Source organism: Periplaneta americana, chromosome 1, assembly GCF_040183065.1.
Source record: "Periplaneta americana isolate PAMFEO1 chromosome 1, P.americana_PAMFEO1_priV1, whole genome shotgun sequence".
Classification (NCBI taxonomy): domain Eukaryota; kingdom Metazoa; phylum Arthropoda; class Insecta; order Blattodea; family Blattidae; genus Periplaneta; species Periplaneta americana.
This window is the reverse complement of record NC_091117.1, coordinates 890182-905109: the sequence shown is the minus strand read 5'-3', so window position 1 is coordinate 905109 and position 14928 is coordinate 890182. Positions and strand designations below refer to the sequence as shown.

General features: G+C 37.1%; 1 protein-coding gene across 2 annotated transcripts in view; it reads left to right on the top strand.

The window, feature by feature from the left end:
• Positions 1 to 1055: 1055 nt before the first annotated feature.
• Positions 1056 to 14928, top strand: part of LOC138696951 (upstream stimulatory factor 1-like) — a 29662-nt gene continuing 15789 nt past the window's right edge. Inside the window, exons 1-4 of one of the 2 annotated variants that reach the window (XM_069822514.1) lie at positions 1056 to 1392; positions 10395 to 10603; positions 10910 to 11059; positions 11458 to 11576. In XM_069822514.1, the coding sequence (XP_069678615.1) occupies positions 1361 to 1392; positions 10395 to 10603; positions 10910 to 11059; positions 11458 to 11576 (510 nt within the window). In that variant the 5' untranslated portion in view covers positions 1056 to 1360. The remainder of the gene's footprint in view (positions 1393 to 10394; positions 10604 to 10909; positions 11060 to 11457; positions 11577 to 14928) is intronic. The other variant, XM_069822602.1, reaches the window with a different exon arrangement.

Here is a 14928-nt window from a genome sequence, read left to right as displayed (position 1 = left end):
TCAAATTCTATTACATTTCGTTCAGTAAGTATCCTGTTTTCCTCAGATCTTCGAAAACCTTCTTTCTATTACTCTTTTACATTTCCTACATTTAAAGAATAGTAACCTTACCAACCCTTACTGTAGCGGAGGGAAGTGGTGTCATTGGGTGTGGTCACACAAGTTACATTAGTTCATGGCTTAACTACTAACATCATTAGCATTCGACTGTGGCTCATAATCTTGTTACAAAGCATTTTATATTCTGTCATTTTTGTTCATGGATCCTGGAAAGAGTGCTCATATTGTGTGTTAATCAGCGCCCCGTTTTTTAATATCCCAAATTTTTGGTCACGGGTGCCTCAATATTTTCTGCTGAATCATAAGCTACATCTATATGGTTCAATTTTCCATGCGCGTACATATGCAATCTGGGAGGGATATTGAAAGAATCAAGTTTAAAACGCGCGTTCAATTAAGAAGCATGAAGATTTTGTGTCTACATGGTTCGTCGTTTTGAACGTAATCATCACTACGTATATATATTCGTATTAATTAATATTAAATATCAATCTTTCATGCATTGCTTGAATGCGTAAAGTTGAAAGAAAAGGTGAACCGTGTATATGCTAGGTATATGCACCTATAGTGTGTCCATTCTTTCTAGCATACTTTTGTCATGTTGGTAGAAAGAGGGGACTTTTTTCATTTTTTGATTCTGATAGACAATGACTAATCCTCTTTCAATAGTTCCACAATTAGCCTCTCTAGATTTAATTTAAAACAATTTGTTTGTAGCAAACATTACTTTGAGCTACCCAGCAGGCTTCCTACTGTGGTATGCGTGTCATGGGTTGAAGCACACGAATTCTATAAAATAATGTATAGTATGTATAATACGGTACTTGCATAAGTACAATTGATTGATTATATATAACTATTTATATCATGCATGTAAATTATTTATTTAGATATTCGGTTCTTTTAATAGAACGAACCATTTTTACGCATTTATTTAAGAAATTGCATTTTACTAGTAAACATAGGAGGCCATGATTTTGTTTGACCTTAGAACTAATATTCAAGGATTTTCAACTGCGGAAGAAATAAGTGCAAAGGGTTTATTCCGACACAATTTATAGTACAGTGAATCTGCAGCCAAATTGATAGGTTATGTGAAGTACACATAGTATTTTAGCATTTCATATATTGATGAGATTTTGTGTAGAAAACATAGTGATTCGCGGAGTTATATAAATACACCCTCCCACCAAGTAGACAGTCAGCCATTACATGGTGCTCACATGACCCTGTTGTTTGGCCCCGTGATCAGGTCGGCAGGTTTCCTGGCAAATTCAAAACTTTCACGAAGTGCTTTCTCATGGATATATTAGAACATACTTTAGAAAGCAGGTATGTTGTTATAATAGAACCCTTATATTAGGCAGAAGTCAGAATCATGTAATTAGTCTTCCTAATCTTCTGTCGAAGGTCACTTTGTAATGTGTTGTTCGTAACCTATGCAACAGTTACAGGAATCAGTTCGTTTTCATCATGTTTTTGGGTGTCACGAATTTTTAGAGTAATGGTTATAGATTACATAAAATAGAATTGTTCGCATTTTATTAAGATTTATATGGTGTAGGAAATAGCAAATGACAGTAGTTCAGTAAGCGTTCCAATGTTAGGTATGTAAAATAATTTTTAATGGTCCTACGAATATGTTTTTCCTTTAAAAATAATGAACAAGAAACGTAGGCGTACTTATTGAACAGGAGACTGTGCATATTAATAACAGTTTGTGTTTGTTTCTAATTTGTACCGGTATTTTTATTTTACTGCCCGTTCTGTAAAAATATTCCGTGTAATGAGACATCAAAGGAAGAGAGATTTCCATTATAATGGACATAAGCCGTGGATATAACCTATACCTACATTATGCGATAAGGACTACAATTCACGAAATAGACTTGAAGAGAGATTTATCTGGGACCGGATTGATTCTCATAATCACCTGTGTAGGCCTACACAGTTACAGACCAGTTACTAAGATCTTAACTACAGCACGTGTTTTTTTTGGGAGGGGGGGGTTTCATTTTATGTGACTCGTGGAAGGTTTGGCATAAAGTCACGGACAGAAGTATAAGCATATCTGTAGAATACAGATTTACAAATTTATATTTCACTCTATTATACATATTATAGCATTGAAACTGAAAATAAATTAATCTCCACTTCTGTAAGTATAAAAGAATACCGGTACCGGTTTCATAAATCAAAATTAAAGTTACTTTAATACAAAAAATAAAATAATTGTTCGTTTTGTCTCTGATTAGATAAGTATAAGCACAGCACAGTTTTTTTTTTTTTTTTTTTTTTTTTTTTGCAGCCGCAAAATGATTATTTAGTACTTCGTTGGCTTCTCTTTTCTGTGAAGAACCATCTTAAGTCTGTTTTGCATTGAACCAACAAGCTTACCAGTGACTTCAGCCCCTATTTCTCTTTCAGTTTTTTGCTAGTAATGATGTGTTTATTTATTCTTCTGCCCAAGTGAAGTTGTTAAGGGATGTTGTAAACGATCTAGAGACGAACAATTTCTGCAGTATGTTTAGCATCATTATCCTGTTGGAAATAGTAATTGTCTGGGTTAAACGAACGCTGAGGTAGTTCCCTTCCCACTTCACTTCCACATCTTCAGTTGTCTCCTCTGTAATACCAACATAACTTTGGTGACATTACGAAAGTTTCACGCTAGTGTACACTCAGGCTATGCCATGCCATGCATGTACGAATCTGTGACAGGTTAGGTTAATTAGTTTAGGCTTTTATTATGCCTTGCATATACGAATCTGTACAGGATTTTTAAAGCCTGGTGATCTTTGTTTAGTGTAATAGCGACGTGGAAACGAAGTTACAATATGGGAATTGTGTGGCTATTTCATTATTGTTTGTTGTTCTCCACTGTATTCCAGTGGTTATTGAATTAATACAAGTTTTACATTCTTCACATTACATCGCATTGTGTGTTTTATGCCTCCACGTTCCTTTCCTTCACTAGAAATCACAACGTTAGCACTTCCATTACCACGCACCTCTCATTTCACACGTAATTTACTACATTTCCGAACAATTTTCTTTTCTTGAAATTTTTCCCTATAAAATCCTTAACTTTTGAAATCCATCTCCACAAGAAATCCCTTACAAATTCGACCGTTTTCACTTCCAAAATCACTGGAACTACCTCAACGCTCTTTTTTTTCCATTGTCTGCCAGGCCCAGTTTGTTTGTTTCTCGAGATTGTTTTGCAATATAGGCTATATATCCATTGTCCCATCCAAAAACACAAGTTGATGTACGCCATTAACTAACATACACACCCATGTCATAATGCCACCATTTTCATGTTTTGCAATAGATTGAATATTTTCCAGATCCCACTCTCTATGCTTTGTTCTCCATACGAAAATTCGTCCATTATTCTGGAACATGTTAAATTTTCTTTCATCAGAAAATATAACTTTTTCCATAACTCAAAATCTTTGGACACACATTCATTAGCAAACAGCACTCTCTTCTTCATGTTTACTTTGCCTAAAATATATAGGGCTTCTTTCTTGCCGCTCTTGCATAGTAGCCTACCCTTTCTGTGTAGTACTCCTCTTATTGTACGTCTTTTCCTAAATATTCTTTTAATTCTGCTGCTATTTGTGTTGAAGTAATCGTGGGATTTTGTTTAACCAGTTTCATAATCTTTCTCCTGTCCCTGTTGTCTAGCTTAGATGGTGCCCTGTTCTTCAATATTACTGTTCTTACTGTAAAGCGGCTTCTGTTCACAACTTTTCCTATTTCACTGTAAGATTTTTGCTGTTTATGTAGGTTAATTATAATTTCTCTTTCCTTAATTGTCAACTCTTTTACCATCGTGCTCAGTAATACTTGCAGTGCTTGTTTATGAAGTAGGCCTAATAGCTTGCTGGGTGTGCATTCCACAACAATGAAGACAATACTGTTTGCTGTGCCATAGCCTATTTGTGTCTCATCATAAAGCGCCACTAACAGATATTTTAATGTAGCCTAGTTTATGCTTTGGTGGTTTCAGTTTCTTTTCTCTGTACCCTATGTAGTATCTTGCACAACAAGAGGGGGAAGTGTCCTAACAGCAAAATTTGTCGATAGGTACCTGTAGATACATAAACGTTAGCATGAAGTTAATGTTAATGTGCTTATACTTCTGTGTATGACTGTACATCGTGAGTAGTGTGTGTGTTGGCAACGTTGCTTACGAGATTATTCTAGCTGGCACATAGCTCTTGAAATACGGGTCTAAAGTGGTTCCCTCGTAATACCAATTCCGCAGCTCGGAGCGCTGTTCGATCCTAGATATTCATAGCAGAACACTTATATGACATTGACATTTAAAGGACTCACCGTTGCTTATTAAATGCTTCGTGCAATAATTTATGGTCAACAGACGTAATTTCAAAACTTCTACGTCTCAATTATATTAAAATAAATGGCTGTCATTCTTAATATTAAAAGATATTACATATTATAAACTAAGGTGCTACCTTCCTATTGTTCAATTCATACACCGTAACCTTTCGGAAATAATGAAAGAAACTTACCGGTAATATATTTTACATGAACACTGTAGTCTACCCTTTTCACGTATTTATTTATTTATTTATTATTATTATTATTATTATTATTCCAATGAATTAAGGTACTGCATTATCTTCCATTTCCCTGCCTCCATAATTTAATCATTTGTAAGTGGGCCTAACTTATCCCTTTCTTTTTTAAAAATATATTGACATTGAAATGTTATGATTTTTACTAATGCAAACAGCAGTCACAATACATGATTAGTAAAATTGTGCGATTTTTCTTGCACACCTTGCAGTGATGAAATCAATATCTAACAGGCCTGCTGGTTAACCTGTAGTGGGTAGTAATAGCAAATGCTATGATATTTTAGTGTGTGTAAACAGTTTTTAAATTATGAGTTAGAATTAAATTAATTAGGAAGTTAGTCTGCAATATATGTGATTAGAATGGTTTTCGAATTTGACCATTTCACATCAGAAGCATAATTTGAAAATTATTTACCAATAGATTGTGGTTTTTGGTGTAGACGACCATATAGTGGAAGCTCTGCATAGGCATATTATGTTATTTTACCTAAGAAAAATATAAAATGTAACATCTGAAATATCTCATTTGCTACAGTATTTAGGAATGATTCCATATTAAATTACCCATGTACCGGCACTTGAAATGAATAATTTATACTGTATTAATAGACTGTGAACAGAAGTTACACATATAAATGGGAGGATACTCAATACGAAGGTAGCTGTGTTGAATGTGAAACCTGCAAAAGTGGACCGAACCGGAGTGCTTGGACCTCACCCAAGGCCGATTAGACAACCTTAAGTGGGCTAATTGAAAGTTTACATGGGATGCAAGCTGAAACAGCTGAAGGAAGTGGATATATGAAGAATTAGTATTGAAACTTCGATATCTTCCCCACCACACACTAATTTCCAACTTAATGCAGGAAATGGGTATCGTGAATCCAATGAAAGAAACAAGCTGAGAACTAATGGTCTTACATAGTGGACAAGTCTTGACGGTATATAAAAACCGAATGATCAAGCTTGAAAAATGCAGCAAACATACTGAACCAAAGTTAATAAATGTAGTTCGACATAGAGAAAAGGTTGCAAAACTTACTAGTAGAGACGAAATAAAAGAAACCTTCAAGGAACGACGCTTATGGGGAGTAGACCTACTGCTCTTTGATTGTGATCTAGAAACCAAAACAGGCATTAGGACATGGAATCGCTGAAAAAAATTCACAAGGAAATGTGTGGCTATACATTGTAAAATGTTGGAGCCCATAACTAAAGGCGACCTCATATACTGCAATATCAAGCACTGTACACTTGAAGGTGGAAGGAAGTAAGTCTGTTCCCCTCAATTACAGAATTCTGGACATAGACAAGAATGCATGGGGCATTCCAAATCCAAAAGTGATACTTTGTGTGTGTAATCACTGCGTCTCCATGTGAAGTGTTGATGACGTGACCCATATCTTGAAATAATCCTTTTTGAGGACTTCAAATAATATTCTGCACGTTTCCGGAATAGTGTACCATGCAGATATGCCAGTACTAAATTTTAAATCTCTTGTTTCTTTAGATATGGTCTCAAATAAATCCGTTGTGCGACAGCCCATGGAGGGCAAGACTGACCAGCCGACTACTGGCCTCGCGTCCATCCAGTATGTGTGGTTAGCACGTTCACCCCCAGGTGTTAAGCTGGATTTTGCTCATCACGATGCTGGATGGGCGGGCACCACTCCTGTACACTGGCCGAAATTTCTTGAGACAGTTTTCCTGGGAGGACCCAAGCCATATCGTTAGGCAGCTACAGAGTACATCCATTTGTAAGTGATTTTGGTAGTCATCAGGATTGTTAGTAATTTCAAATGGCCACACTTACCTCTCTGACAAACTTTTTTTCTTCTGCCACAGTGAACGATTTTACTGAATAATTGTAAATACAACACCACTAACAGTACCAAGTTCTTGTTCCAAACTTAGAAATGCCACCAGCATTCTTTTATGGTCGTTTACATCATGCCACTGGATATGGCTTGCAGTCATTTAGAAATTACGCCGGTCCATTGTAAGGAGACACCTACATTCACGCATTATCACTAAATCAGTGAGTAGAAGCATCTGTGTATGGATGAAGAGGAGTAAGAAGATTATCATGATGTCAGGAAACTTGGTAGTACAGTTTGAAATGAGTTTAAATTATCATTATAGCGAAATATTCAAGTTGAAAATGAGGATATTGTTTTATGCATTTGTTAGGTGAAACAAGACAGGAGAGAGTGTCTTGCTACTTTGGACATCTTTGGGATATACCGTTAACAAAAGGACGGCATTCCATGAATTTAGCAGACTGACAGTAATTGGATTGTATGTTAACATGTAACAATGAAGAAAGTAGTGGATATCATTTGTGACTCACTCTACCCTGTGGTTGTAGAAATGGCTGTGGTTTTCACCGTACTCCCTGTTACATCCCAATAGTGACGGAGCTTTGTGTGATCTAACCCAAATATACCAAGCAGTGGACATTTGGGAATTTATATACAGAAAGCCTGTGGATATTCTAGATCAGGATTAAATTTTGAAAATACTATTAAAAATATGACTTGTTTAATGAATAATGCAGCTTGGAAACTAACCTTGGGAAAACTTCACTTAGGCTAGCCAAAAGCAGCAAGACTCAGGAGGACTTAATTACACTAAAAAGAGGTCAAATACAAGGAGAGAGGCTGTTCACAAGATAGTTACTTTCACTGCTCACATCCCAGTGGATTTCAAAGCACAACAGTAGGACAAATTGAAGAACAGTGACTTCCATTTGTTTGAGAAAGAAGACTTATGGCGACAAATAGTGAACCAAGTGGGTGGTCCTGACCATTCTGGAACTGGGCAGGACCTTGGCTTGTAGCCAATACGTTAATGAATGTGGAGTTGCACAACGCAGGCCATTGGGAATAAAAGACATGCCTATGCCGCTTCTAGACTGGCTGCAATGTGTGTACTGTATAATATACAAGAAGGCAATGTACGGTATCTCAGAACAGATTCTGTTTGTTGAACACTTAGCACATTGGTCATAAGGCAAGCCTTGGCCTGCAGATCACTCTTCCACAATACCTGCTGCTGCTTCATTTGACGGAAACTTCTTTCCTTTCCTTTCAATGTCTCCCCGTGTGAGGTGTTAGGAATGGTCACATTTCATCACTTTTCTGCAGTGCAGTCAGGTCGTGTTCGTTGTGTTGCAAGAACAGTACACCTTTCAGAATGTTGCCACGATTTTATCTTTTTCTATGTAGTTTGTCATAATCATTAAAAAAACTGACGTGAGGGCAATTTCTGCCAATTTTTTAATCCGAAATTTCTTTGGACAGCAGAACCAGTGTTTTTCCGTTCTTTTGATTAATCATTCTTTTGTTTTGTAATCAGTTATAATATAATCTAAGAAATTAGTGAACTCGTCTTTAAAATTGTGGCAAAGCAACTTGGAAATTCACTCTCATCAGCGCTCAGGCATTTATGAATCCATTCAGCAGATCCAAGTCATGATGTATTCGTTCATAGGTCATTATTAGAGCTGGATTTATATGTAGTAAGAGTTAAGAATGACGCCGGGTATAGTTGAGTCGATATGATGAGGTTAAGAAGGTTTTAAGCCTGGTTGACAAGAGTCGAAATGCAAGAAAAGTCGCAAGGACTAGGCAATGCAGCTTTTAACCCCCCCCCCCCCCCGCTGTTTTGCAAGTGGTGGTTAAGAGGATTAAAGACCCTTAGTGCTAACTAATGCAAGTACTGAATGGCAAGTATAAGGAGTGGGGGGCATGACTTGCACGTTTATAAACTATACCGACCAAAAATATTAGCTTTTACTACATCCGAATTCTAGCTCTAGTCATCATACATATTGGTCTATTTTGTAGAGCCTCCAAACCAATGTTATCACAGAAAGAGGTTTTCGAACACTGTTTTTTATGGTGGCATACAAAGAACAATTATTCCTCAATGTATCCACCATATCCACATAAATTTACTTGTGTGGCAACCTTTTTATCAAAATTGAATTTTATCTGACTTAATTTTTTTTAAAGTTCACAGTATAGGATGAGCTAAACTTTTTACCACCAAATATGAAGTAACTTAGTATTTACCAAACAACATACTCTTTTTCATCCTCAAAATCTGTGCTTCAGTGGCTGACCATGACAATATTTTTGAAGAATATTTGAGTGCAAGAGGCCAAATGACTTTATTGTCAAATGTCTGGCATTAGAAAACAGCATACTCTTTTCCATGGTAATCACTTTTGCTTTTGTTTATAACGAAGCTCCAATGCCAACTACATAATATCAGTACCCTTTAGTAAAGAATGTGAATCTTTATGTTTTCTCGGAAAACAAATAGGCCTAGATAATAAATTCATTTCAGCTCAGAAGTTGGTTGTCTGCTATATGCGCCATAGCATTTTTGGTATGTGAGATTATAAGGTTGTACTGTAGAACCAATTGGAATCAGTCAGTAACAAGTGCTTCCCGAGTTTGTTAGTTCACATTGAATAAGTAAAACTATCATATACTGTGTGTGTGTGTAAGGTAAATGAATGGAAGGAGAGACACTGTACTGCAGGAAATGGTGTTTAATGTGTATAATTATTTTTAAAAACGTTGACCAGCCATCATGTGCTGGCTGAACATTGCCAGCATGCAGAAGCATGTGGTGTGAGTTTGCAAACCGTGCAAAGAATTGTTGGTGAAGGAAACAGGGTTTGTTTGGTGTCATGCTTACAGTAGTCGGTGCCTAAGGTCAGTATTGCCTTTTGAGAATTTAAATGTATGCTGTCTTACTCTCTCAATGCAAATGCTAGCAGATGACTGTCTTCTGAGCTGCCATCGGCTTTAGTACACCAAAATCAATAAAAATATTGTACAAAAAATAATTCATGTAATAAACTGCCTTTCTTGCCATAATTATTAAAATACAAACTCATAATCTTAAATCGGTTTGCTGTATACAAATTCAACTAAACTGAAACTTCATTCATCAGAAATTTCAAACTGTATCATCTGTCTTATTAATATTTATACTCAGTAACTTGTTTTTATCACAACAGGCAACTGTGAATAACTTATGCATCTGGTATGCAAACCATTGCTAAGTCTTCACATAAGCTTAATGTACTTCACTAGGACAGAAGTTCATGCTACTGAAGCAGACTGACATATTGTAATCATGCTTATTTCTTCGAATTGTAGGCAGTAGTATGAAAATATAATGTATGCACTAATCCATTATGTAAGTAACAACATAAAAAATAGTTATTTTCAAGTAAATTGCCTTTACGATCAAGCTACGCCCTTCCCCAGCCAGCTCGTTAGCTAGTGGATGATGCAATCAAGTTATCCGAATTAATTTTGAAGTCCGACCTAAATTGCTATCACACTCAAGCAGCACTGGGAATGAGTTTACCTGAAAAACTACAGATAATCGGAAAGTCTCGCATGAAATCGACAAATGACATTGAATCAACAATCAGCCTGTCAGAATTTATGTAGAAATTCATGTAAATATTGCTGTCACTTAGTTTTTCTTGCTGCAGTTTTAAAAAGTGAATTATTTACAGAAATTTACGCAATAAGTATAGGTGTCACGATGCTGCTGTGCATACATTCACACGATATTTGATCACCTGACACTGATGTCTTGTGATGGCTGGTCTATTTTTGCCAAAATTATTTACAACTAAGAATTGAACTTAACTCGTAGTTGCTTTAGAATGAGCCGGTTGTTGTGTTGCAGCCAGGACAAAGACGGAGACGTCAGTGACGGGTCGTGCCTGGGGGCGGATAAAGAGATCATCACAGCGCAGAGTCTGACCATCGTGGAAGAGGATGGGTCTTTGGGCTCTGGCGAAGACCAGGCAGCTGTTGCAGAGCTGGCACACACGCAGGGCCTTCTGGATGCTGGCGATGATGATGTGCAGTACCAGTTCCGTTCTGGAGAAGGTGGTTAGTATACAGAACAGGAAATGTGTCCTGTGAACCACATCACTTACCAGACTTGGACTTGCTGCAAACTTTATTTTGTGTAGAAAAAATAAAGCGCACAAGGGAGATGCTTCTACCATGTTTGCTGGTATTTTGTAAGGATGGTAATTTAGGGTCAGTCCAAGATGGATGAAGACCCTGGCAGCTTGCATCATGTGCTTGCCGCTGCCCGGTGTTGCAATCTGAAAAATGCATCCGTGGGTGTAAAGAGAGTTGAGTTTATAAAATCAGATTCCCTATTTACTGGCGCGTTGTACTGGTTCGCAGGCACCGTGACGTACAGAGTGGTGCAAGTGGGAGCTGGAGGCGATGCAGTGGATCCCCTCCCCCAGATAGTGTCAACATCGCCTGGCTTCTCTGCAGCGACGGCTGGCGTGCAACAGGGTGTGCAGGCAGTTCTCACCAGTCCCCTCAATGGTATGCAAATAGCAAAGCTGAGGATTTTTGTAGAAATCATTTTTACAAAATTTGACATTTTTGCACAGGTCTATCATTTTGCATCTCTCTGGTACTTACTAAGGCATTAATTCTTGCAGTGGGCTGCTACTTGCCCACGTTGTAGTAAGTTAATGGATGTAGTTCAGTGCCCCAGACTGTGTTGATTTGTACTCTCATATGAAGTGTAAATCCCCTTTTAAGGAAAACTGGAATTTAAAGATAAAATAATAAAATTAGGGCATCAGAAATTCGTTAAAAGAGGTTTTGCTGTATTATAGTATAAAAATAATGACGAGCGTAGTTTCTGAAGAGAAATTCACAATTAATTGACAAATAGAGCATGAACCAATAACCAACACTGTGCTGTATTTTGACAGGTCAGTTTTATGTCATTGGTTCACCGCAGGACGTTTTTGGAACACAGAATCCCCGTTCGCTGGCACCAAGAGCAGGCATTCAGATTGAATCGTCACGCGGAGGTGTCTCCGTAAGTGGGGTAATCAGTAGCTTATTTGAATTTGTATGCTAATTGAATTTGCATGTATGAGAAAAACTCCCACAAGTATCTTCACAGAATTTGGTTTATTGATCAAGTACAAATTACCGTATGTACTCGAATAAATCCTGCCTTTTTTTGGTAAAAATTGGCAGCTGAAAATTAGGTTGTGGGTATTATCTGCGACAAGGCTGGTACCCTGCGATAGCGTGTGTTGTGCGTGGTGGCATGTGTTAGAGTGGGAAGCATTGAGTCAGGTGTGGTCGGTTCAGTAGGTGTTAATCATGGCTTCAAGAAGTTCTCGCTATAAATCTTTCACTGTGAAAGAAAAATTGCATATTATTGAAGAAGTGGAACAAGTTGGTAACCGTGCAGCAGGAAGGAAATGCAGTGTAGATGAAAGCTGCATACGTGATTGGCATAAGAACAAAACGTGACTTCAAAGCTCTGTGTTAATCACCGGGTATTTAGAGGGCAAAAAGCCAAGTTCCTGGAAATCGAAAAAAGGTTTTGTGATTATATAGGTGAAAAATAACAGTTCGGTTGTGCCGTTTGAAGCGAAATATGTCAACTTAAAGTGCTGACTGTTGCGAAGGAACTTGGGGTTACGGAATTGAAGACCAATATAAATATATCATGTAACAATACTTGGCAAAAAAATTCAAGATTTCTTTCCAGAAAAATTAGGGTGCGGGGATTATTCGAGTATATACGGTAGTTGAATCAATATTTTATACAATATTGGTGCAAGTATCATGGCATGGTGTACCACATTTCGATAAAATTCTGAGCTTTAGTCTTATGATGTAACTAGGAATATCGATAATTTTTCACTCACACACAAGAAATACAGAAAAACCTAAAAGAGTTTATTATGATTGTGCTTTGCCAGTGTACAGGGTGTTTAAAAAAACAGTATTTTGAGAGGTGGTAGTATGTATCGAAATAAGAAAAAAAAAAGTTATGAATTCTAACGTTAAATGTTGTACGAAACAAGGGCTTTGAAATTGGTATTGTAAGAACAGCGTATTGTCTGATGAGAGCATACAATATTACATCAGAAATGCAGTAAAGAAAAGACTAACAAGATGCGCAGTCTGTTGGTCTCTGCAGTAAACACTATACACCCTGTATGTGTGCTTCTGAAATGCAGACAAATTGGGTATATTGCAGGTTTTGAGAACATTTTATATTAGAAATGCATAGTATGCTCGACATGTGGCTCTCAAGCACAGATTTGCCCTCTTTCAGAATTGCCAACTTGAGCGATAGATAATTATAGTTTTGTACAGTAATTTTATGAATCAGACAGCGATGGGCACCCTGTGAACATGTTTGCATTGTGACTTGTTAATCATAGATAGAGATAAACTTAGCGATATACATACATGGGTTGCATGTGTGACATCCGTTTCCATAGCAACTCATGTTCCAATCCCACTTAGCACAATCGAAATGAAACGTCTGCTGCCGCTCACATTTAGTGGAATCGAACTGAAGCCTGTTGCAATTTAAAATGGATCTCATAATAGCTTTAGCATAGTTATGTGAAAAAACGGGTAAAGAAGAAAGGTTGAAGACAAGGAAAGGAAATGCTGTATTCATGGTATTTTAGCTAGTGTACACATGGAGAATTTTTCTCTGTATTTCATTATATTTTGAGAGATGAAACAAAATTTCGTTCTATAGCGCTCTTTTGGATTTTAATTTTTACTTATTTCGCTTCAGTTATCACGAGAATAATTATTACAGTAGGCCTAGTATTTTGTCATATAACAGCGGATGATTCTGAACAAAATTTATTATTGCATTGTATTTTCCTGCGTAAGTACTATTTCAGTAAACAAATTACTCTACCAAAAATGGATATGGCTCATTTGTTTTTTACGAAGCCTTCACGAGAACATACGATCATACCCGAAACAAATTCTGTTCCATCAGTGGAATAAATATCGTACCTCATGAATTTGGTTCGGTTCGGTTTGATTTGATGCGCCGCTTTCTGCCATCTTCACTTATATACCTTGTGATGAGAAATTCTTTTCGATTCGATTCCGCTAAGTGGGAGTGGGCCTTTGCAGCCAGCCATGATGTGTTATGTTTAAGCATCCCTAGCACTTTGTTTCTGTATAGATTCTTAGCATTTCTGAAAAGTCTAGTATTCGAATCGTGATCAGTTCATTCGTTTGGTGATTGGTAATAGGAAAGCAATTTAAATTGTCGAAAGTACAATATGTAAAAACCGGAGACGAAGATAAGATAAGGAAAATAGTCGAAAGAAAAAATGTAATGTTAAAAAAAATTTGAACGAACCCTCCCTCAGCCCCCGAAAACGATTGGTTTCTGGGCAAATTCATCTGTTGTTATCATTGGCTAATTGTATTATTTTCTGTAGATATCTTCTTCATATGCTTGGTTACTATTTCATTTCGCAAACCTCAGATTTACAAAATGTAGCTTTAAATTACTGTAAAATAATCTCTCCATAAGATTGATACTAGAGTGCCAGTCCATTTAAAGCACATGTTTCAGTCTTCAGTTGTGGCTGGTGTATTAAAGCTTGGCAGTATGGTTTCTTGTTTGTTTTTATTATTGTCTGTCTTTTTTCTTTCTACATTTCAATTTCTTGTCACGACATTATCAACAATCTGTGTAATTCTTTAAGAAATGAAGCTGTGTTGGAAAGTATGGGTGAAGAAAGAATGATGCTGAAACTGATCAGGAAGAGGAAAAGGAATTGGTTGGGTCACTGGCTGAGAAGAAAGTGCCTAATGAAGGATGCACTGGAAGGTACGGTGAACAGGAGAAGAGTTCGGGGTAGAAGAAGATATCAGATGATAGACGACATTAAGAAATATGGATCATATGAGGAGACTAAGAGGAAGGCAGAAAATAGGAAAGATTGGAGAAAGCTGGGTATGCAGTGAAAGACCTGCTGTACACGTGGGTAGAACAGTATGAATGAGCGAATATAATTCTTGCACCACGAGGATTGTTTTGATGAAGTTCAAGATCTGCATGAATGTGAATACTGTAGGTCAAAGGAAATGTTATGGTTCTCCAAAAAGCACTTCTGACATTTTTGAACATCTATTATTGAAAAGCGGTTTTGATCATTCCGTCTGTATACAGTGATTTCTTCAAAAGTATCAGACATTTATTTGCACTGCCGTTGATAACAAAGGTTGTGTGGATTCACATGCACAAATGAACTTACGATTTCAGTTACGTCCTCTGCATACAGTTAACAGTATCTGCAGTTGATGAGCAGCTCATACTCTTGTTAGTGTCATGAATAAACTTGACCTCAGTGCAGGAAAGCTCATTGGCCTGAACTACGTGATAATGGAGG